Source organism: Macrobrachium rosenbergii, chromosome 2 (genome assembly GCF_040412425.1).
Source record: "Macrobrachium rosenbergii isolate ZJJX-2024 chromosome 2, ASM4041242v1, whole genome shotgun sequence".
Lineage (NCBI taxonomy): Eukaryota > Metazoa > Arthropoda > Malacostraca > Decapoda > Palaemonidae > Macrobrachium > Macrobrachium rosenbergii.
In genome coordinates this window covers 93080834-93107785 of record NC_089742.1, presented here as the reverse complement: position 1 = coordinate 93107785, position 26952 = coordinate 93080834, and the positions used below count along the sequence as shown (strand labels likewise).

The 26952-nt window shown below is 38.2% G+C and overlaps 1 protein-coding gene across 1 annotated transcript in view; it reads right to left on the bottom strand.

Annotated features, from left to right (window-relative positions):
* hiw (highwire) overlaps positions 1-26952 on the bottom strand; it is a 1788684-nt gene that overhangs the window by 223371 nt on the left and 1538361 nt on the right. Inside the window, 3 exon segments of the mRNA XM_067112237.1 lie at positions 4352-4624; positions 8817-8990; positions 19083-19279. Of these exon segments, the coding sequence (XP_066968338.1) occupies positions 4352-4624; positions 8817-8990; positions 19083-19279 (644 nt within the window).

Sequence of the window (26952 nt, the reverse complement as noted above, 5' to 3'; positions counted from 1 at the left end):
CAAACTGAAGGATATAAACAGGGTATGGCAGAGACGAGCCAACAGCAGAAACAGAGACAAGATGTCTCTAATTCCGCCGGTGTTGAGGACGAGGCTTCACCATGGTCAACAGTCAAGAGTTTGTCAAGGTCAGTGCCTCTCCAATTTCCCCTCCATCATTAGTGATCCATACGGATGCTTCCCTAAGCAGATGGGGAGGATACTCCCAACACAAGAAAGTTCAAGGAACATGGTCGACTGTATTCCGCCAGTTCCATATCAACATTCTAGAGGCAATGGCAGTATTTCTAACACTAAAGAAACTGCGTCCAACCAGACAGATTCACATCAGACTGGTACTGGACAGTGCAGTAGTTGTACATTGCATAAACAGAGGGGGCTCCAAGTCGAGCCATATCAATCAGGTAATGATTGCAATTTTCTCTGGCAAGGAAACATCTTTGGCACCTGTCAGCTACCCACCTGGCAGGTGTTGGAATGTCATTGCAGATTCACTATCCAGGACAACTCCGCTGGAGTCGGAATGGTCCTTGGACAAGGCATCATTCGAGTGGATTTGTCTTCAGGTACCGGGTCTCCAGGTGGACCTGTTTGCCACAGAGAGCAACCACAAGCTTCCGTGTTACGTTGCTCCCAATCTAGACCCTCTAGCTCATTCCACGGATGCGATGTCAATTGACTGGAACAGGTGGCAAAGGATCTATGTTTCCACCAATAAACCTATTAATGAAAGTTTTACACAAACTCAGATCATTCAAAGGTCAAGTAGCACTTGTGGCACCCAACTGGCCGAAGAGCAATTGGTTTCCTCTTCTTCTAGAGTTGAAACTCCGGCGCAAACAGATCCCCAGTCCAAGATTGACACAAGTAGTGCAAACTCGGACTGTCTCAGCTTCCTCAAGAATTCTGAATGCCCTAGCTTTATGGACTTCATGAAGTTTGCAGCTCAGAAAGACGCTAACATTGATCCTATTAATACACTGTTCATAGAATCAGACAAGAAAAGGAATCTACTCTCAGACAATATGACTCAGCAGTTAAAAAGTTAGCATTATTTCTGAGGAATCTGAAGCTCAGGAAATGACCACGAACCTAGCAATCTCTTTCTTCAGATCATTATTTGAGAAAGGACTGGCCACTAGTACTATTACTACAGCAAAATCTGCTTTAAGAAAAATATTTTTACATGGCTTTAATATTAACCTTACAGACTCATATTTTTCGTCAATTCCTAAAGCATGCGCTCGTCTTAGACCAGCAACCCATCCTCACACGGTTTCCTGGTTCTTAAATGACGTACTTAAATTGGCATCAGACACTGATAACGAATTATGTACATACTCGAGTCTGTTAAGGAAAACGTTATTTCTAGAAAGTCTAGCCTCAGGGGCTAGAATTTCTGAACTGTCTGCTCTCTCTAGAGAACCGAACCATGTTGACTTCCTCCCGTCAGGAGAAGTTCTGTTGTCTCCGGATCTCAAGTTTCTAGCAAAGAATGAGGATCCACAAAATAGATGGTCTCCTTGGAAGATTATTCCCCTTCCACAGGATCTGTCTTTATGTCCAGTTAACACTTTAAAAGCTTATTTAAATAGAAAGAACTTCTAATAGAACTTCAGGCCCTTTTTTGTTAGGGAAAATGGAGGAACCATTTCCTTAAAGGCCATCAGGCAACAAATACTATATTTCATTAAACAGGCAAACCCGGATTCAGTACCTCGGGTACATGATATTCGGGTGTTGGCCACCTCAGCTAATTATTTTCATAGCATGAATTTTGATGACCTTAAAAAATATACGGGCTGGAAATCACCAACAGTGTTCAAACGCCACTATCTTAAGTCTCTAGAGGCTCTTAAATATTCCACGGTAGCTGCAGGAAGTATTGTTCCCCCAGCCCCAGACTAGTTTATGTAACCTTAGTTTATCCTATTGTTTGTATTTCTCTCGCCTACCTGCCTCGTTTACTCGCCCTGCCTTCTAACCTTTAGGTCAGGCCTGCTTCACAGCCTGACTCCTGGCCATTTCATGGATATCCTGTTTTAAATCTTTTGTTAGCCTTAAGTGTCTTGGTGTTGGTTATTTTATGATTTAGACTGTGTGCCTTATAATGTTAATTATGTTCTTAATACGAATGTTTTGGGTTATTAAAACACAGTAATTTTCTCATAGTTTTATTTAGCTCCATTAAGGTAATTCTTAGAGGGCTCCACCAAGCTTTTGTATGGCTGATTCTCTGTTGTTATTTTACTGGGTGACACAGGTCGAGCCCAGAAAAGGGATTTTGACAAAGGAAAAATCTATTTCTGGGGAAGACCTGTGTCACCCAGTGACCCATCCCTGTACTTCCTTTTCCCTCCCGAGTGGCATACCAAGCTTGGGAGGTGCTAACTTGGGATGAATATGGCGGCCGGGGTGGTGGTTGGCTAGGTGCGGAGGGTAAGGCTTTGGAACGGCTCCTCCCTTTTCGGGGTTTTGAGAATGGAGAAATCTGTAGGATGAAGATCTGTGGTAGTGGCAACCACTCACCCCTTGTGCATACCGACACCATCTAATGGTGTTCGATCCAGGGGTCGTAACCCTGGCATTATGGATAGCTTTTTCTCTGGTATATTTAGCAATATTTATACCTAGAAATGAGTGCTAATGGATCATTTCACTGGGTGACACAGGTCTTCCCCCAGAAATAGATTTTTCCTTTGTCAAAATCCCTTTTTTACGATTTGGCTTCCTGACTGTATAAATGAAGAATTCATCTGATGTGGCAACATGGAGAAAGTCAGCTTCATCCCAATCTTTAAGAAATGAACCACAAAACCATGCACGGTCTTCTCTCTGTTGCTGAGTGATGTTGGGCTTGCTGATAACATGAAATGGCTTGATACCAGATTTTTTCAACTCACGATATACAGCACTATAACTTCTCTTCTTTCCAATTTTTGTGTCTAGTTCAAGCGCCAATTTACATAAAGATTTTCTTGGTCAACCCACTGCCTCAGCTATGATGTCTTTTGACTCCTGAGAAAGGACTTCAGGCCTTCCAAGATTCTCACTCTTTTCACGATGACAGTCATATGGATTTTTGTTCCAGTTTCTTTTAACAAAGGATTCATCTCTTTTAATGTATCTAGCTATCCAGAAACGTGAAATGAAGGATCCGCCAGCATCCCTGGCCTCTCTGAAGGTTATAGCCTGGATTCGGTCAATCCATCTGATTTCCTTCGAGTCGTTAGCCATGGCTGTATCTAACTCCATCACTCAGTCTGAAAATACAAGAAATGTAAAATGAAAAATAGCTTAACAGAAACTTAAAATAATGTACTTGGAGATAGGCTATAGCAGAAAACTTCATAACTTTGTCTGTCCATTTGTCTGTGGAGGGGGCTCTAATTTATAAACACCCAGTATATACATATATATATATATATATATATATATATATATATATATATATATATATATATATATATATGTAATATATTAAAAAGGCATTCACACATGGTACACACACACACACACACACATATATATATCCTTTTAGTATATATACAGAACAATATATATATATATATATATATATATATATATATATATATATATATATATATATATATATATATATATATATATATATATATATATATATATTACTAAAAAGGACCTCATTCAAACCGGATGGTATCTAATGGAGTTTTTATTCAGAAAAAGTTACAAGCTTTCTTGGACAAACAGTCCACACATTAGATACCATCCAGTTTGGATGAGGTCCTTTAGTAATTCTACTAAATGCACAGAACAATTGTGTATGTGATAAAGTTAATATATATATATATATATATATATATATATATATATATATATATAATATATATATATATATATATATATATATATATATATATATATATATATAATATATATATATATATATATATAATATATATATATATATATATATATATATATATATATATATATATATATATATATATATATATATATATATATATATATATATATATATATATATATATATGCATATATATGTGTGTGTGTGTAAATACTGTACAGTATATTTTTCTCACTGCTATATGATTTCTAATTAATGTAAAGCTTTCAATGTATAATAAATCCTATTTTTCACATCTTTAGTTTGATTCAATTGTATTATAATATCATTCTCACCAACGAAAATAAAAAAAAAGTATACTGAAACCAAGTACATAAATTAATTTGTTTCTCTCCATATGAGTGACCTTGTTGTGCCAAAATAAAATTAACATTCCACAGCCAACATTTGTTCACAAAAACGTAGTCATCATAAACACACACAAATGGGAAATGAACTCACCTGTCTTTGTACTCTGGCTGACCCAGTATGTAACAAAGATAAGAGGTGTTTGAGTAAGTGGTCCTGTTGAGCTAAATGTGCACGACCAACTGCAGAGCCACTCAGAGCTAACACCATTGATAACATTTCAAAACAATAAGTGTCAGGAGGATTATGCTGCACTTCTTCTGGGGTACCTGGTGTGCCCAAACCTCCACAGCTTAGCCCTGCCTCCCATTCCTCTCGAGCTCGTACAGCTTCTTTTCGAATGGCTTGAACAATATGAGCACAAACCTGAAACATTTTTAGTCCCTTAAATTCAACTTGAATTGCAATACAGAACATGTGTCCTAAGATATCAGTAATAAAATCCTTTAGCAATCACATTACTGTACTTAATATCTCTATTTACAACAAAAGTTCCGTTCCATATAATGAACTGATTAATTTAGTGTAATAATAATGAAATACATGTAAGTATAATAAAAAAATACTGTAACATGGTACATATGCCAGGTACACAGTAGGCAGAGAAAATAATGATAGAAGAACAATTAAAGTCAACATATATAATTTAAAATTATAAACACTGAACATATTATGAACATCATATCCTTTGGAAGCTTGAACTTCAAGTTAATGACCCCTGTGGGTGCATCTTCTGAATAATAATAATAATAATAATAATAATAATAATAATAATAATAATAATAATAATAATAATAATAATAATAATAATAATAGTAATAATAATAATAATAATAATAATAATAATAATAATAATAATAATAATAATATACAGTAATAATAATAATAAAGAAATAAGGCATCAGGCAAAATAACAGAAAGACAAAGAGTAGCATAAAAGTTTACAGTGCCATTACTAAATAATCCTTCCCTGGCCATAAAAAATATTTCACCTTTGAATACTTAAAGGCAGGAACATAGTGATATCTTTCTATGTGTATACAAATGCTGTATGACTGCCTCATAAGTGTCTTCTTGCAGCTCCAAATCTAAAATGAACACATCAAATTCAATGATTTTTGGTATCCTGCAGCATTGAAATAGTCAGGGGTAGGGAAATCCATTCGTAAAATAAAAACCATTGTAAAATGAAGCTAGTACTGTATAGTCAAGAGAGGCACATTAAGTGCTGACACACTGATAGGTAGTGAAGCTAGCAAGAAGAAATGTAAACAAGGGGCAGGTACACAAATGAAAAATGTAAAAAATTAACTTCTGGTAGAATACATGACAAGGTAAAATTTAGTGGGTATGCTAGTCCAAGATGAAATGGTATAAGAGGTGACTAAAGTGGTTTGGAAATATGACACAAATGGGAAAATGTTGAAAGATGTAGTTTTAACAGGCTGTAAAATAGACCGAGATCTAAAAGAGTGAGATGGTTTGGGAATATGATGCAAATCGGAAAGGTGCAATTACTGGAGAAAAATAAGACGTGGAAGCAACAATATGAAGACTACAGTAATAGGAAGGACCAAAAAAATTGGAAAAAGTGGCACAGATAAGAAACTAACCAGGAGAGGACTCCAGCAGAATGAGCATACACCAAGCCATTTCATTCAAAATTTTCAATAAATATCAGGTTAAATCAAACTATCTGCTTAATTTTGATACAAGTATTTTTAGTATAATATTTACTGAGGAAACTCACCTTTTAAACCTGAATTTGAGCAATAAAAAGCTGGTAGCTTTCATCTTACAGACCACAGTATTTTTATAATTATCATTATTATGAACATACATAAGATTTCCTTATTACCATTCAACTGAATATCGCCTTCAAAACCCAATAGTATTTCTAAAAATTTTGCAGCTAAGAGTGCCTCCTAGTCTTAGGAACATGTAATATCCCTGCTAAATACCAGCTAGAGGCACCCACGGCTATTTAAGATTGCACTATGCTAAGGTTCTAGCAGTAGTATTACTGTGTCTCAGGGCTTGAAAACTCTTAATTAAAAAAAATAAGTCTCTGAAATATGCTATGCGTCCTTATATGCAAAAGATTACATTTCTTAACGGCTCAACCTAACCCCAAAGGAAGGTCATCTTTACTACAAAGTTATCAGAGCACCTGAATGTGACCTCTGAAAGAAGTTTATACATTATTCTTTGTTAAAATAGTAAATAAACAAGAGTATCTTAAAAATGCCAAATTTTTAAGCAACTTGCATTTTTCACAGGTACTGACTCACAAACAAGGGTGTTGCCCTGGTGAAGATTGAAGATGCTCATTCTCACCCAACTGACATCACCTATTATCCTTTTTACCTATCTATTCAAAATAAAAAACTGATGGTAAAAATGAAGCGGTGGAATAAGTTTGACTACCTACGAAAAATACATATTACTTTAAAAATCTGGCATTTGCTCCTACAGGAAAGCAAACTCTATGCCTTTCATATATGAAGACTCATTACTTAAGAGAAATTGATTGATTGATTGACTATGGCTAGTAACACTGGCGTCAAAAACCTAGGTTGTTGATGTCGTAATAAAATTAAATAGGAAACTAAAAAAATAAATAAAGTTTAAAAGGAGTTTCATATAAGAAATATATATATATATATATATATATATATATATATATATATATATATATATATATATATATATATATATATATATATATATCTATCTTTTGTTAGGAGGTGGGCCTCCTCAACAAAATTTAGATCATATACATATACAGTATGTGTATGAATGGATAGTATATTTGAACCGATATGATTACATACATTATATATATATATATATATTATATATATATATATATATATATATATATATATATATATATATATATATATATATATATATATATAGTAAAACCCCCGTATTCAAGCGTTCTCATGGTTTATGGACTCACGTATTCGCTGGTTTCTCTGTGGAACATATCTAGCCATCATTCATGGAAAAATTCATACCATTCGCGGTATTTTTCACTGAGAAATATTCACTAATTACTGTATTTTCATATAATTTTCATGAATAAATGCACTTTTTATGATAATACTATAAAAATACTCAGGTATAAGCATTTTTACAGGGGTTTTCTTGGTTTAAGCTATCAAAGTAGGCAGTTCTAAGTGTTTTTAGATGGGTTTTAAGCATTCATGGTTTGACCTATTCAAGGGGGTGGGACGCATTCCCCACGAATACAGGGGTTCACTGTATATATATATATATATATATATATATATATATATATATATATATAATATATATATATATATAGTGAACCCCTGTATTATATATATATATATATATATATATATATATATATATATATATATATATATATATATATATATATATATATATATATAATCATATCTGTTCAAATATACTATCCATTCATACACATACTGTATATGTATATGATCTAAATTTTTTGTCATATCTGTTCAAATATACTATCCACCTCCTAACAAAGTTATATAGCTGCTCTATATTACAATCATCCCAAGAATGGTAGCTAGGATAAAAAGTCCATCTCTGTCACATTCCCAAGAAAGGAACCTACGTCTCAGATTTACAAGACTGGGACATTCGACAAGCAAATGTCTCACAGTCAAGGGCACAATACAGTCATTGCAGAATGGAGGATTTTTGCTTGACATCATGAACCCATAAGTGACTCTTCTATGTCCAATTCTTAGAAAGGACAACATTGTTTCTTGTCTCCTTGGCATATAACAATGTGCACATTTTAAAACGATCGGGGGAAATGACTAAAATTATCACACTGCGTGTTGCATATGAGAGAAAAGATGGGATTTACTGTATTTCTGTGAACGATGTATCTTAAAGTAATATGAAAAAATGATAAATGTTGATTCTGTAACCTATTGTATTGCTCGTTATGTACAAGAGAAAAAGAAGTGGTTTGCTCTTTTTAAGTGCATTTATAGAGTTTATTTTGTTACAAATATGGGCAAATAAGGTAAACAAAAATTGGTTTTTGTATCAATTTCTCCGTTTAAGGTATAATGGTTTTTGTTCACAAACATAATCAGTGTTTAAAATTATGTGATACTGACAAGGTAGGGTGAGGAAGGGTACAGAGTTGACCTTGAACATTAGCTTTTTTATTCACCCTTATCCAGATTTCTAGATTATCCAACAGGGTCTTGGCTCTATTAACCTGGATATTCAAGGATTGCTGTAACATTCAATTTAAGAGATACATAAAAATGTATTACATTCAAAATGACAGCATAAGAAAAAATAATCATAATATGGTAGCTGATAATTACAGTATTCCACAAGTTGGGGTTCATTGGGTTGAAGTGTTATTCCTCTCAATTGGCTTTTTACCTTCAGTGTTTGAACTTTATTGTGTGTGTACTTTTTTAATACAGTACAGTACTTCAAACATCTTTCTGTGGTTTTACTTACAAACCTTTGCCATTTTCATTATCAATGCAAAATACAAAACAAAAATGGAAATATGGCTTACTTGTTTTTGAAGATGCGTGAGTTTTGATCTTGAAAAAAGGATACCAACCATATGTTCTCTCAAGTCATTATTACGCTCCTGCTCCTCTGTTCCTTCTATGCTGCCTGCACTTACATTTCCACTGTCAGCACCATGGTCGCTACTCTCGCCTGTACTTATCAGGCGGCCAAACACCTGTGATGAAACACATTTCAATTTCATATGGCATATATGATCAAAATTAACAATCATGAATATTTAACACTGCACACTAGGAAGATTAATATATTCAAAGTATAAAACAAAAAATTTCACCATTTAGGTGGTGAATAAATAGTGCAATTCGAATATCACCATAATAAAAAACTGTGCTTTTTTCCAGAATATCTATGAGTACAGATAACATAAGAGGTAATCTAAAGCATTACAGGTATTGTCCTCCTTACAATGAGTTTAGGCTCCGAAAACCCCATCATTTGTGGGAAAAATTGTACCCAGAATTTAGCATAGCCTGCACTTTGGTATTCAATACCATCTATACATATTTGGTAGCCTAGCCTACACTATACAGCATACTCTATACATATACGGTATAGTAATTAATAATATTAGCTAATTCTGGAGGTTTGTGCAGATTGACTCATGATAATTCAGCAGAGAGAGAGAGAATTTGAATGACACAAACAAGAAGTAGCCTGGCCCACACAATGGTATATGGTATACACATACATATATGACAGCCTAGCCTACACTATACAGTATACTCTATACATATAAGGTATAGTACAATTGACCCCTGCTATTTGCAGACTCACCGATTCGCCGAATTTTTCTTTGGAACCTATCTATAAATTATTCGCGGATTTTTCTGTTGAATCTATAAATTATTCGCAGGACCTCGCTTATTCGAGGATTTTCTTGTTTTTTCATAGAGCAACATTCTGTATTTTCATATTATTTACTGTAATAACATTACATAATAATGTACAGTAATAATAATACCACAGTACATAATAGTAAAAAGATTAAATAATAACAGCACAGTAATATTAAATAATAAGATTAAATAATAATAATACATAATACTGAACACACTGGGTACCTGTAATATAACAATAATAATAAGATTAAATCATACGGGTACTCACTGGTGATGAATGTTGATTATAGATGATGATAATGAATTAGCTGTGCAGTCCGATGAATGACGATGAAGATATGACTGCACAGCGCAGTAGAGGAGTTACATCTCCTCTGAGGGCGCCTCTTCCCCTTCTTCAAGAGGCGCTTCGTCAGGTGTTTCGGGGGGCACCACCTTGTTGAGGTAATTGAACATGTCCACAAAGGTGTTGTGATAGGGATGCATCAGTTCATTAAGGCCACTGGAAAAATTTGTGGCTCTTTTCTCAGAATTATCCCATGCCTTTATAATTATCTGCAGCTGCCTGACTTTCTTAAGAATTTTGTACAGACCATGAAATTCTTCAAAATCCTGGTCCATCGGTGGGACAGAGAGGGCGTTGAGTTCTTCTCTAGCAAGGGCCTTCCCAAGCATTCTATCCTCTTCATATTCCATAACGGGCTGCTACTTCTCCATGATTATTGCCCTCTCTTAACATTGCAATAATGTCTGCCTTTTCCTCGAGTGTCATGATCTTCCTCTGGTGCTTAGGCTCTTTGCCAGAAGCATTAGAAGAAGCAGGGAGTTTAGGAGGCATCTTAGGGCACGACTCCAAAAAATATGCTTAGTCAGTAGTATCGTACACAAAACATGCACAACTGAGAGATATGCACCTGGGTAGAGATGTTGGGTCATTTATCTATATCAGCAGTGTGTACACACACTACGTACAAAGGTAGAAGGTATTGTGCAACAATGACATTCTGCACATACTGTACATTTTATAGATACTTTGTTGCATTGTAAGATGATTTTGAAATATCAGAATGTTTTAGGATGATATGTAGCAGAGTGTATCTTAAATACATAGGCTGTAGTTTGTAGAACGACAGAACTAGTATGTACTAGGGTTACGTCTGTCTGTTGCAGTACATATTTCATGTTACTATATATTTTTGTGACTACTGTAAATATATTTTTTATGATGAAAAATGACTTACTAATTTTCAAATATTACAGTACTGTAATATATTAAGAAAAATGGCAACATTTCAATAATGTTTTTTTTTTCTTAAAAAATTTTCTACCCAAGCCAGTGATCCGCAGAGAAATCTAGAGAAGGAAAATGCATGCTGGGATTCTGATATACCCAGGCGCAGTGATACTCAACATACTATTGGTTGTCATCTGCAAAGCAGCCAATCCAGGAGTGCCATTCATTTTCCTTGGCGCTGATTGGCTGTACACTTGGCGCTGATTGGCTGGACCCTTAAGACTTAGTAATGACGGAGACGGGATTGTGGGATTCCCGCATCATCGCATCTTGGTCAGTTCACTGGGTAGTATGTAGCATCTTCTGATCAGGTGAATTGCGAACCTTTGTCTTTTTAATCTCTGTGTATCTCTTTTCATCATGGCCTAAACAAAAGACGGTGGTCATGAAGCTCGAGGAGAAGGTAAAACTTCTGGATATGTTGAAGGAAGGCAAAAGTTACTAGATGGCGGCCCACCATTTTAACTTGAATGACAGTACCGTGAGATACATCAAGAAGAAAGAGGAGGAGATAGAGAAGACTGTAAGCATGAGCTTCTTCAACAGTTCAAAAACAGTTTCTACAGTGCATGACAAGACAATCGTTAACATGGAATCTACACTGGCATTTGGATAAAGGACTGCTGTAAGAAGAACATCCCCCCTCAAGTCCAACATCATTTGTGAAAAAGCGCGACAACTGTACCAGCAGTTTTCGACTGCTACAGAAAGCAGCGACATACAGGCACAGGAAGGCAGCGACGCAGAGGCATATGAAGGCGATGATGCAGGGGAGTTGGAATTCTTAGTCTTTGATGAACCCATGGAAGAAGAAGAAGAGGAGGAAGAGCCACAGGCAGGATCATCATCAGCTTCTCAGGATTTCAGGCCAGCAAGGGGTGGTTCCACTGGTTTCAGAGGCAGTTCCAACTGAAGAATGTTTCTCTGCAGGGGCCACAAAATATCCAGAAACCTTCAAGAAAATTGTAATGGAGAAGGTCTACCATTCACAACAAGTGCTCAATATGGACAAGACTGGCATGTTCTGGGAGAAAATGCCAGCTCGGACATACCTCATGAAGGAAGAAGCCAAAGACTCTAGATTCAAGGCCCAAAAGGATAAGGTTGCCCGCATAATGTGTGGGAACATGGTTGGCTTCATGCTGAAACCAGGCCTCATTTACAAGGCTGCAAACCCCAGGGCCCTCAAGAACAAGAACAAGGCGTTGCTACCTGTGTTTTGGATGCACAACCCCAAGGCCTGGATCACCAAAGTCCTTACATCTAACTGGTTCATTCTGAGCTTCATCCTTCAAGTTAGGCAGTACCTGAACAACTTGTGCATGGAGTTCAAGGTGTTGTTGATTATGAATAAGGCTGGTGGCCACCCTCTGCATCTCTATTACCAGGGAGTCCAGCTCGAGTTCCTCCCTGCCAACACCACCCCTCTCCAGCCTATGGACCAGAGCGTGATCTGTGCCTTCAAGGCACTCTACACCCAGAACTCCCCCAAGCACCTTGTGAATGCAATGGACATGGACAGTGAATTTACGCTGAAGGAGTATTGACATAAATTCACAATTGCCACGTCTGTCCGTCATCGACTGATCGTTGAATGACATGAAGAAGGAGACCCTTAATGCCTGCTGCAAGTCATGGCTGGAGTGTGTTCACAATTATAAGGGCTTCTCTCCTGAAGAAATTCAACATTCAGCCATTGATAAGGCAGTCTGGTTGGCAAGGATTCTTCAATGACACCACCCCGGATGAAGTTGGTTGGCAAGGATTCTTCAATGACACCACCCCGGATGAAGTCGGCACCCTCGTTGATGACCACTCTGACCCGTGACGGGCCAGGATTTGGAAGAGCTGATGAAGTCTGCCAGCCAGAAAGAAGACATGCCAGGTTCAGGGGGGGAGGAGGAGGATGAAGGTTTGTCTTTGGAATGTCTGTCCCAACTTAAAGAGCATAATCAAGGAGGCACAGGATGTGGCTTCGGCATGGGATCCTTACATGGAATGCTCCCTAAAGTTTTCAAATGCCCTTGATGCTACAATGGCGCCCTATAATCAAGTGCTCATCTGCATGAAGGAGCAGCAACAGCAGCTGCCTATCACTATGTTTATTAACCATATGAAGAGGGACCCTCCAAATCCTCCCCAAATCCCTGGAGAAGTGAATGAAGACGTGCCTCACTGAGTGCCTGAAGTAGTGCCTCCCCAAGCGCCTGAAGTAGTGCCTCCCAAAACGCTGACGAAGCGCCTCCTGAAGGGGAAGAGGTGCCCTCAGAGGAGATATAACTCTTCTGCTTGGCTGTGCAGTCATATCTTCATCGTCATTCATAGGACTGCACAGCATCTCCATCTATAATCAACATTCATTAGCGGTTAGTACTCGTAACATGATTTATGTAATCTTATTACAGTGTTAAATAATATATTTTTAATGTGCATATGAGTACAGTCGACATCCACCTATTTGCGGCTCTGGATTCACAGGCTTACCTATTTGTGGATTTTTCAATGGAACATATATACACATTATTCACGGAAAATTCACCTATTTGCGGTATTTTTCATAAAGAAATATTCACTAATTACTGTATTTTCATCATTTTTGTGACTACAGTAAACCTCCTATATTCACGGGGATGTGTACCACACCCCACCACGAATAGCTAAAATCCACAAATATTTAAAACCCCTAAAGAAACACTTAGAACTGCCTATTTTGATAGTTCAAACACAAAAAAAAAACCCTCAAAAATGCTTACACCCACTTATTTTAATAGCTTTATCACAAAAAGTGCATTTAGTCATGAAAATCACATGAAAATACAGTAATTAGTGATTATTTCTCAGTGAAAAATACTGTGAATGGGCGAATATTACGCGAATATGTATATATGTTCCATAGAGAAATCCACGAATAGGTGAGTCTGCGAATCATGAGAACGCGAATATGGGGGGTTTACTGTCAATGCATTTTTTGTGATAAAACTATTAAACTACTCAGATATAAGCATTTTTATAGGGTTTTTTGCTGTCTGAACTATCAAAATAGGCAGTTATAAGCATTTTTAGCAGGGTGTCAAGTACTTGCAGATTTTAGTTATTTGTGAGGGGTTGTGGTACACATCCCCCGTGAATACCAGGGGTCAACTTATTTTTGTTCTCTCTCTCTCTCTCTCTCTCTCTCTCTCTCTCTCCAATGTTTCCCCTGTAAAATGAAGAGTGACTGCATGACAGAAAATGTGTAAGTCTGAATATGTAGGGGGAACTGGATTATAGTTTTCACACATAGCTGTATGCCATACAGTATACATACATAGATTTTTAAGTGTAAGGTTTAAGATGACTTTGAAATGATATAAATAATATCATAATAGGATAACAGTTTGAGGTATATTTGATGTAGGATGATAATACATTTGGTGTTTGAACTTTCAAGATAGGCAGTTATAAGCATTTTTAGGGGGGAGGGTTTAAGTATTCGCAGATTTTAGCTATTCGCGGGGGGTTGTGGTACATATCCCCCACTAATTCTGGAGGTTCAATGTAGATTGGCTTATGAAAATTCAGTACAAAAGGAAACTGAATAACACTAACAAAAATCAGACGTACTGTAAGAGGTACTCGCCAAGATTCAGTCCGTCGTCGGCATACGTGAACTGTGTCAGGCTGTTGATGGCTACATATAACTAAAAATCGGTAGAGGAGGAGGATGATAAAGCAGCAGAATCATCAACTCGCTCCTCTTCAGATAGTATTTCTCCTTCTGTTAGTTCAGGTGTTTCGAGGATACAGCTGTCACAAGATGTAGAGGATCAAGGCTCAAATGTGGAAGGTGATGGCACTGGAGTCATTCTCTAAAAGAAGTAATCCATTGTAGGTTGCGCAGTGCATTTTTTTCGCTCTTCATAAATGACTTGGTAACATGTAACAGAGTCTTGATATGCTCTCACAACTTTAGCAAACCGTTCCATGTTCCCATCCATTCCACTTAAAAGTTTCAGTCCATGTTCAAATGAGGCAAATGCCTTTGCCAGTTTTTTTGTCGTAAACTTTTGCTCTGGCTCTTCTTCAGTTTCTTCTTCCTCTTCTGCTCTTTTTCTCTCTTCTGCAAGTGTAATTAAATCTTCTGCCATTAGCTCTACATCTTGCACATCTATACGTTCTTGGATATCTTCCTCATCAATTTCTAAGTCTAAACTTTTTCAAGTGTCAAGATCTTTTCATTAATTTCCACAACTTCTTCATCCTTATCGAAACCTTTAAATGAGTTCACATACACTTTTAGCAGATTCTTCCAAATTCCGTTCATACACTCTCTTTACCTCCTTCCAGGCCCTTCCAATGTTCATAATGGAGTTCAGAACACTTAAGTCCTTCCAGAAAGTTCTGAGGTCTTTCTCCTCATTATCCATAGCCTGAACAGCCTGACCAAATGTGTTCTGAAGATAATATGCCTTGAACATAGCCACAGTGCCCTGATCCATGGGTTGTATGAGAGAAGTTGTGTTTGGTGGCAGAAACACAATTTTTATGCTCTCATTAGTATCTCCAACATACTGAGGGTGGCCGGGAGCATTGTCTAGAATCAGCAGAATTTTAAAGGGGATGTTTTTCCTACAACAATCTCTCACTTCTGGAATAAAGGAATGCACAAACCAGTCTTCAAACAGCATTGCAGTCATCCATGCTTTCTTATTATGACGGTAATGCAAAGGGAGCATATGCTTGTTGATTCTTGTTAATGCCTCGGATTTTTGAAGTGATAAATCATGAATGGCTTAAGTTTACACCCAGCCACATTTCCCCCAAGCTTGAGTCAGTCGATCTTTGTATGCCTTACACCCTGGCATCGTTGTTGCTTCTTTATGGATGTAGGGCCGTTGAGGCATAAACTTCCAATACAATCCTGTTTCGTCGACATTAAAGATTTGCTCTGGCAAGTAACCTTCATCAACAATGACCTTATGCAAAGCACCCTTAAATTTAGCAACTCCTTCAGCATCAGCGCTTGCTGCTTCACCGCTAATTTTCACATTATGAAAGTTATAGTGGTTTTTGAAATGACAACTGTTCAGCACCTGCTACAAAACTTTTGTTGTGGTTATCGTCATATTTTTGCTTTAGCTATTTGAAAAGCATGTGGGCCTTTGTTTGAATGGTCAGGAGGCTGAGTGGCATGAACTTTTGTATCTGGACCTCCATCCATGTGACCAGTAACTGCTCCATTTCTTCCAAAGGACCTATCCTCTTCTTTGAAATAAACATTGAATGAACGGAAGCAGATGCCTTTATAGCATCCATTATTCATTCCGTCTTCAAGGATGGTAGATATCATTGACTGCAATATGGTAAACCCCCGTATTCGTGGGGGATGCATACCACGGCCCCCCGTGAATAGCTAGAACATGCGAATACTTACCTTCTAAAAACACCTAGAACTGCCTATTTTGATAGCTCAAACACACAAAAAAACTAAAAATGCTTATACAGGTATTATCCTACTTGCGATGGGGTTAGGTTCCAAAAAACTCATCGTTTGTTGGAAAAAACGTATCTCAAATATAGCCTAGACAACACTGGGGTATTTGGTACCATGTATATGTATATATGGTAGCCTAGCCTACACTATAAAGTATACTCTATACATACATGGTATAATAATTATTAATATCAGCTAATTCTGGAGGTTCATGCAGAGTGACTTATGATAATTCAATACAAAGAGAAACTGAATAACAAACAAAGTACATCGTATATGTATATGGTAGCGTAGCCTACATTATATTGTACTCTATATTCACACATCGTATTATACAAACATCAACATAACGAATATGCATCTTTTCCATGGATCTTTTAAAGTTATGCCTTAATTCACTGTATCCAATAATATTGTATATATATTCTTATACTGCATTTGTATCATAAACTGCGATCATAGAGATCAATGTTTTAGTTCAAAAATCGTTTACATGGTGTTTATTTCGCCATGTTTATCTCAGTTCAGAGCACTTTTCTTCTTTCTAGTTAGTGTAAATGAATTTCTAGATACTTTATTTATTTGGGTCAAGATTATTTTTTGTTATACTGTACAAAGTGTTTTTAAGTCAAAATATAACTTAAATATGTGACAGCGTGAAATTAATTTAGCAATTTTTTTCGTTAAGAGATGACGTTGGCAGTTTGGGGGCGTTTGTTTTGTGTAAAAAAATCAAGATTCCGTTTGCTATTTTCACTTGATTTCATCATAATACGAGCTTTACATATTTATTGTTTACTGGCGTAAAGATAGCAGTAATGTGTTCTTTGATGCCAAGTAGTTTTGATCAAAATACTTTCTCTCCAATTTTAATTACGGTTGAGTTTCATCCATGTTGCCGATGCACGATAATTTATAGTCATTAGCAGCTTGAACATTGTTTTCTCAGCTTCAGCTACAATTTGCAGCATAAATTTATCAGTATATTTCCTTGACAATCTTTTATCCATACCAAATAAGGGTATAATGTAAAAATATACCACTCTTATTCTACTTAACTTCATTTGTACTATAATCTACGGTAATTGTGTATTACCATACGATGGTTGAAATACAAGCAAAAGGTCTGTTGTTATCCGATTCAGTGATGAACAAAACAACAGTTTCTCGGTCGGTTGTTTATGGCTGTACACATTTACGCAACAGTACAATGTTACTAACAATACTTTATCATTCTCTGTTACTTTTTTAACTAGAAGACGGGATAAAGAGTTGGAAGAAATGAAGCTGGTCTATTGTAATTTGGTCTTTCTCGCTGCCTGATTGTACGCTGCCGCCTGTGCCCGCGCGAAATTTTAAAATACTTTATAAATATTGTCATATCGGTATTAATTGCTTACCCCATTACAAAATCGAATTATCATAAGCTGAACCTATTGTAACTGGAGCACTACCTGAGTATTTTAGTAGTTTTATCATAAAAAGTGCATTTAATCATGAAAATGAGATGAAAATACAGTAATTAGTGAATATTTCTCAGTGAAAAGTACTGTCAATAGGCGGATTTTCAGCAAATAAGGTGTATATATGTTCCATAGAGAAATCCGCGAATAGGCGAGTCCACGAATCGTGAGACCGCAAATACAGGGGGTTTACTGTAAATGCTTGTCACGTGCGATTACCATGAATGCCTTTCCTGCTTCATGTTGGCTGATAATTTTCATTTTCAGATCCAAAGTGATGGAATGCCTATTCTTTTTCACACTACCATCTGGAGACTTACTTGGTTGTTTGGCAGACATACTTTTAGAGTTTACTTACTGTAAAAAGTGCAAAAATCAAACAAAAACCAACCTAATCTTACTTACTTCACAGTGAGAGCAAGTGAGGTCACTCAGAGATAGCTACTGTAAACCCTCGTATTTGCGTTCTCACGATTCGCGGGTTTCTCTGTGTAACATATCTACTCATTATTCGCAGAAAATTCGCCCATTCTTGGTATTTTTCACTGAGAAATATTCACCAATTACTGTATTTTCATATAATTTTCATGAATAAATTCATCTTTTGTGATAAAACTATTAAAATACTCAGGTATAAGCATTTTTACAAGGTTTTTCTTGTGTTTAGACTATCAAAGTGGGCAGTTCTAAGTGTTTTTAGAGGGGTTTTAAGTATTCACGGATTTTATCTATTCGCAGGGGGGTGCAGTACATATCCCCCGCAAATACGGGGGGTTCACTGTACAGTATACCTATTCCAGCCTCTCGGACCAATGTATGGTACACTGTATGCTGCTTGATTGTACATATGCTGCTGTCTGCGCCCACGGCACGCAAAATTTAAAAATACGTATTTTCAAAATATTGTCGTATCGGTATTAATTATTAACCACATCGCAAAATCAGATTATCACAAGGAGAGTTATCGCAACTTAAACACTACCTGTACTATATAAATTGGCAGATTTCATACAAACAGCTGTATAATGTTAAGACTACAATTAACCATATATCATCTGTGGGTAAAATATAAAAATACTCAGTAGAGGTAATGATTTTTCATCAAATTACGACAACTGTTAATCTATTTCTCTCATTATACTTTACTTCATTAATACAGGATAATGAATTTACCAACCTGTCCTGTAATAAGTCTAAACACTTTTAATGTCTCCTGTTCACAAGCACGATGCTGAAGTGTAATAGGTGAGTGCTGACGCAGTGGACGGGATCCTTGTCCCTCACTACCATCACCGCCTAGAACTCTAACTTGTCGCACTCGTACACTTTGGTCTGGTCCCTTTAATTCAATAACAATAGTGTTGATTGTATCACCTGAAAAAGGATAATAATTCATTATAAAACAGCAAAATACAGCATGAATTCACTGACTCATATTACTAATAAACAACTGCTTTTCATTAATAAAATAATTTTTTTATGATAAAATCAATTTTCTAGGTACTTACCCTCTATCATTAGCTTTATCTGCGGCTACTTGGTACAGGTTTGACGATTGTTAAAATTGAAATAATCACTAACAAACACTCCCAATAGTCACCCCTACCCTTTGGAAGGTTGGGGTAAGACAGTGAATGTTTTGGTTGTCATTCTTCTCTTAATCTCTTAAGAGGGGAGGAGGGAAGGATCTCCATGATAGAAGGTAAACACCTAAAAAATTGATCTTATCATAACATTATTTCTGAGGTGAAACTTACCCTCTATCATTAGCTGGGTCCAACATTGAGTGCTGGAGGAGGGTAAGAGATTTTCCTACAACCAAATTATCAGATATTAGAAATATCCTTAGCATTGCTTACTTGATGAATACGATCCCATGGCAAGTTCTTGTCAGATAGGATCCTCATCAGGTGAGGTCTACAATTGCAAGGAGGTGGAGCGTTGACCCTGAACATGGCCACTGGTTGAGACTGTGCAACAAAGAATGGGAAGTTTGCCTCTGTACCTCAGGCCTGCAGAGTTGATGGGAGCTAAAACCACAACTAAACATGATCCCTAAAGAGTTACCACCTACCTGAGTTGCTGTGGCACCTCACAACCAATTTTGCCTAGAAAAAAGGTGGTTCTTGATCAGCTCAGGGTAACCTTCTCCAATAAGGAGCAATGGCTCTGCAACATAAGTCAACCATTGTTACTCTAATGAACTTTGTCCCTACCTAAGAGAAACAAAGCAAACACAACTAAGCATTATACTGCAATCAAAACAAAAGCTGAGTATAACACTACCATGTACAAAATCCAATCCATAAGGTTCCTTACTTACCCAGGATGGGATTGATAGTGAAAGCCTAGACTACCTCTTCGTAACACATAAGGGGAAGACAAGGAGAAATCTCCCCTGCCGCAACTATAGGTGCTAGTGTACGGCTGTCTTCCTACTGGAGTTAGAAATGAAGACAGAGTTACACCTCCACTGTGCCACCAAGAAAATGTAAGGTGTGCTTACAGGATTACGGATTAATAAAGAAAGCCCTGGCATCTAAGACCTAGGAACCTAAGGGTTCCTGATAGTGCAAAATAGGTTCCTACACTGCTTCCTTAAAAATCAGGATGGGATGTATAAATCCCTACACAGTAGCCCTAACAGGGCATCAAAGAAGCTCATCTTCCTCTGGAGTCAGAGTCTCTATAGAAAGGATCGAGAAAACTCTTGGAAGAGTTTTGGTCTTGACATCATCTAAGCATGAAAGGATACAATAAAAAAGATAGTTCTGCTCCAGTATGTGACCACCCTACTTACTCTTTTGGCTGAAGCCAAGGCCACCAGAAAGAGTGTTCTATGAAAGAGGCTTGAGAGAAGCCTCTCTCTGGGGTAGAAAGGAGGGTCCATAAGGTTTCTTAAGCCAACAACTAGGTTCCATAAAAGTGGCTTAGCATAACCTTCAGCAATCCAGCTGAAAAGCATGAACAGTTTTGCATAAGTCAGTATGGATTTATAGCCTTGATGGAGGAAACAGACAATCCTTTGGCATCTCTCAAGAAGTGCAGCCCCTTATACATTGTTAATATTGTTAATATTGCTGGGAAGATAGGGACTGCCCCTGGACTTGCACCATAATCTATACAGCTCCCACAATACAGAACAAGAAATTAGTGGACTTTCCTCTTGTCATTAGGAATGAGTTCCTAGATGACTTATAAGTCTCTGGAACTCATGAGCTTGATGTCAGTTCCATGTGGCTAGGTGAAGCATTTCAATATTTCCGTAAAACTTCCCAGTCCCCACCGGACAAAACAGATTTGTCAATGCCTCCTCAGCCACCAGAGCATGGTGGAGTTCCCAATACCTAGAGTACCCCTCTATTGATATGTGGAAGGACTGGTTTGCCCAATCAATGCCTCCCAGGCCACCAGAGCATCAGCTGGAGAGACAAAGTGAAGTTCCCTCTCCAAATTGCCTTGCCCTCAAAAGATCAATAGAGTACCCCTGGATGACTTAATGTGTCAGCAGTCAACACAACTGGCATAAGAACAATAAAGTAAACCCCTGCATTCACCCCCCCCCCACCTTCTAATGTGAGCTAGAGAAGGCACACTTGAGAAAACAGAAACTACTTAAATCGCTTCTGGATAGCCAAAACTCCTTGCAGTTAATGAGAGGACTTGCTTCTACTGGCGACCACACCATTGAAGAGACTGATTCCCAATAACCACACCCCCATCCTCGTCCGAGACAACTTGAATACAATGAGAGGTCTGGGTTCAGGGACTCTAGGGACTTCCCTGTGAGAAGCAATTCTAAGGACAATGACCAATGAAGGGAAAGGACCTGTTCTTGGCTCCATGGCTATAACCCATGGTCTGGCCAAGTCTCTCTCCATGCCAGTGCAAGAGAAGACGTAACATCCAAAGTCGAGCACTCGGAACTAACTTCTCCAAAGATATGTGGCCTAAGTGCTACAACCAGCATTAGTGGGCATGCTCTCTGAAGAGGAGAATTCTCTTATGATTAACAACAGTTTGTCTACTTGAGCTTGTGTAAGAAAACCTTGAACAGAACAGAATCAATCACCATGCCCAGGTAGGTCACTCTTTGTGTACCGTATATTTCCACGTATAAGACAACCTTTAAATCATGAAATTCACCCCTAAAAATTGGGGGTTGTCTTATACTACCATTCTAAAAATCAAACCTTGAATTCTAAGTGATGTTTATTGGTAGGCTAGCCTCGGCCTCGGTGCGATAACCACCGACATATATGAAAAGATTCACATTATGAAGGTATAAAACCATTTTTACCATATATATTATTGGCATATCTTCATAACTAATAGCCTATTCAAGGAATAATTTCATATCAATGAAGTTAACTTTTATCTATGTGAGGCCAGCTGACAAAATGTAAATATCAAGTTATGGTTGTGCTCACAGCAACCTTTATCCTTTGGGAACGCAGAGTAATTACGGTAGCAATAACAAGTAGGATAACATAATACTGTATTCTTTTTTCATTAAAAATTCAGGCTGTTTATAACTGTTTAGAACAATTCAGGGTAGAACTAAGTAGTAGCTCTGCGGCGGCGACAGCCTTCTAACTTGACTTTTTGGTTGCTAATTATGAATTTACCTTCATTTTTTGTCACACGAATGTAATTAGCCTGTAATTAACCCCTAAAGTTCATCCAGCGAGGTAGGGGACCCAATGGGAAAGCGGGGTATGGGTGGGGTATACCCCGGGGACAGGTGATCTGCTCCCCCTCAACCAACAAGCTAGGGGACCCAATGGGAATGCGGGGTTATGGATGCGGTATACCACCGGGACAGTGTTATTTGGGTATGTAATGGATCACCCACTTGTTTCTACCCTACAATTTAGGGGACCCCTAGGGAAAGCAGGGTTGTGGGTGCAGTAGACGACAAGTCATGAGAAACCAGCCAAAATTTACTTTTTACGGCACCGCAGACATGAGAAACCGCTAAATAAACAGAGAACAAACAAGAACATTAAATGAGCCGACACAAAGGGAACCCCTCCCATTACTAATGTCCTCCCAAACATTTATTGGGGAGCCACTGGTTCATCCCTCACTCCCTTACTGAGGAAACTCCGAAATTTCAGGGTCTAACCCTCTCAAACACTTATCTAACCAATCACGTTGCGCTGTTACCCGCGTTGAGGAAAACCCCCTAAACGTTACCACTCAAAGTTGCTAACACGCCCCCCTACTTTGGGGGGCTGTGTCCTTTTTCCGGGGTTCACATACACGCCCTGCACATGACAGGGCACAGGTAGGTCTGTTTTGAACAGTTCATATCCTGTCCGGCAAGTGCAATAACTTGTTAACGAGTTTTCCCTACGCATGAAACTAACACACCCTGCATTCAATCCTTCCAAACTATAAGTTAACATAGCAAAGGAGAAAACACATATAGGTTTTTGAGTTCACTCTTGTAAGTTTCAACATTCTTGGTTGCACTTACCCGCACTTGTTGCAACACAGGTACCCACCCGGACCAGTACTGAACGCAGCGAAATGCATTTACCTCGCCAGCCCAGTACTAAACTAGGCAAAAGTGTATCTGTACCCAAAAAAAACACTTTCTCTACACACATTTTTCACACGGCAGTATCGTTTCTTTGCTTCCTTCTCATAACCAGTGGGATTCCATTTCCCTGACCCCATTACTAAACATGGCGAAATGCATTTAACCAGCCAACCCAGTACTGAACATGGCAAAAGTGTATCTGTACCCCAATAAAAACATTTTGCCCAGCCACATTCTTTTCACCCAGTTTTGGTTTCTTTGCTTTACTGTCATAACCAATGCAAAGCTTTTTCAACAAAACCATTCCTGGTACCGCCACATAAGTTTCCCCCTTTCCACCCCCCCAAGTCCCTCACGCAAACCTTTCCCCCAACACCCAATTGTGCCAAAACCCCCCACATTCCACCCCCCTTGACCCACCACAAGCCTTATCTGCTATCCAGGCCTACACCTTAAAACATACACATTTTGCGCTTTCTTGTTCAGTACAGTGGTTGAATCCCTTTGCCCACATCGCGTTCGTCTGAGCCAATAACCTAGCACACTCTCCCAGTGTCTTGCGCTAACTGCTATCTCAGTTACCGCAACTTTTCTGCCTATTACTTAGGCAATTACGAAAGCTTAATCAGGCTTTGCCAAGATCACGGCCTGCTAAAAACACAGTGCTTTTGTCCGCACTGCGGGAGGGAGTGCCGCCTCGCCCTGCAGAAGAGGGCATTTAGGTGCGACAGGACCTACGGTGCAGCACAGAAGGGCCGGAAGAGGTGTAGTTTTCACCAATCGCTGTTCCGGAAATTATTTTTTCCTGCCAAGTTGCTCCTTCCAGCCAGCACTACGTGCCTTCCCGCTCTTGTTTTTACCTTGGAAACTGGTTTTTTCTCCACTTTTACAGCTTCTGTTAAGGTTGGTGAAGTTTGTTTTTTGTCGGCCATAACCTTTGTCCCCGTCCCCCGTAACCGGGCAATGTTTCCTCCCTCCCCCACCCCCAGAGTTACGCTTCTACCCACACTTGTTCCTGACGTGTTTCCCGCTTGCGCAACCTACCTCCCACCCCCTTGTTGCACCACTCCCCACTTAACCCCGCTTTTGGGGCACGTAAGGAAATTTCGCCCTCCCTGCCTCGTTAACCCCCACCCTTTCAGTCGCTCCCTCCCTTTTATGTTTGGCTCCCTCTTGTTTTCCCCCCCAGCCAGCGCCCCTGTAACATAAACATGTCCACTCCACTTCTTTGTTTTCTCCCACATAGAACCCCGGATTCCCACAGTCCCTCTTTACTGTTGAGCAGAGTTAGGGGGCAAATGATGCTTGGCCGCCAACAAACTCGCCTCCGTTATCAGAAGCCGTAAAGTGGAGAAAAAACCAGTTTCCAATGTAAAAACAGGTGTGGAGCTAATACTTAGAATGACCCAATTCAGTCATAAGAACGATAATTATGTAAGATAATTATCATACCTCATCGTATTGTTGTTAGGGGTTGCTTACGATTGGTGATTAAACATAAACAAAACAATGGCTTCCCTTTTAGGCGATGTGTGTAGGAAAAACATGATATGGAATCGACTTTGTTATTTCAGTTACCGTATATCCTCGTTAACGCGCGATCTCGCGCATTGTGCGGCCTCAAAATTTTCACCCATAAAAAATTATTTTATCCTGTATCTTGTTTATCATGCGAGTTCCCTTTTTGAGAGACCAAATTACTACGGACTAACCTCTTTTACTCCATCTCTTTATCCCATCTTCTAGTTAAATAAGTCAAAAAAAGTTAAAGTGAATGATAGAAGTATCGTTAGTTACCTTATACTCTTTTGAGTAAACGAGTACAGCCATAAACAACCGAACGAGAAACAACACAGTCTAGGCCGTGGCTATGAGCAACTGAATCAGATAACAACAGCTGTTTTGCTTGCATTTCAACCATCGTACGATAGTAAACAATTGCTGTATTTATGTTACAAATGACATGAAGTAGAATAGGACTGATATATATTTTACATTATACCATTATTCGCTATGGAGAAAAGATCACAAGGAAATATACTGCTAAATTTAAGCTGCAAGTTATAGCTACAGCTGAGAAAACAAAATGTTCAAGCGCTAATGACTATCAATTATCATTCGTCGGCAACATGGATGAAACTCCTAAACTTCAATATGCCATCAAACTCGACTGCAAATAATATTGGAGAGAAAAGTATTTTAAACAAAACTACTGTGTATGAAAGAACACATTTTACTGGTGTTTTGATGTGTATGGCAAATGGGACAAAACCTTCCCCCATGGTTATCTTTAAACAGAAATTGAATTGATGCCAAAACAAAAATTCCCGGAAGGTATCATCGTCCACGTTCACAACAACCCAAACAATGCAAATGGAGCATGATCGCTATGTTTGCATTTTATAATATAATTAGTAATAAGCAAATACATACAATATTACTGGATACAGTGAAGTAAAGCATAACTTGTTAAAAGACCCATGGAAAAGATGCATATTCATTATGTTTGCATTTTATAATACGATACCAATACTGTATGTGACTATTACACATGCTAATTTTATATCTCGTGTATGATGCGACCCCCTTACAATCAGTTTCAAAATTAGGTCTTCAAAAGTTGCATGATACACGAGTATATACGTTATTTTGAATTTCTAAGGATACAGTAAGTAAAACAGCATTTGTAATAACACCATCTTTACATAACCAATATTTCATAAGATACCTGTTGTTGCAATAGCTAGTCTATACACAGATGGTTTTGTAATTGAGCAGTTGTCTTACAATGTACTACAGAATTGAGATAAATTCTTATCTAAAATCTTGTTATATACAGTAGGTTTTGACCTGACCTGGACATTCTCAGGAAGCCTAGGGCCTTCACAAGCCCAGTACGGGCTCTCTTGCCTTTATGCAAACCTCCACGGGCTTCACAAAGATAATCCAGTCGTCCAAGTACAAAAGTAACTTTACCCCTAATAAGTAAAACATTCATGAAGGGGATAACACCCTAGTGAAAACTTGGGGCATGGAACTCGTCAACCTCAGACAAAGAGCTTGACATTTGTATGTCTTTCCCCAAAGACAAAGAGTAGGCACTTCCTGAAAGTTGGTGAATGGGGACATGAGAGTATTCATCGTTCTTACACCAAGCAAACATCCATGTCCTTCCTCCAAGGCGGTTAAAGATTGTGGAGGCTGACTCCACATAAAACAGGGAAGCAGTTGGCCACAGAGGTTAAGCCTGTATATGTCTAGGACTGTCCTCCGAACTCATATTGCCTGGCACTAAGAATAGCCTGAGTAAAAAAGGCCTGCAAAGTAGTTGGTACCTCCTCTAATGCTGCCTTCTCTAATGGAGAAAAGAATTCCTGACCAACACCTGTCTCTTCTCTAGGTTGCTTTGTATGACTGAAAGGTTGAAATCTGGTTGAAGAGGCAGTGAATTCCAGAAAGGTATGCAACAGCCTTTCACAAGAATTCCTTTACCAGGGCA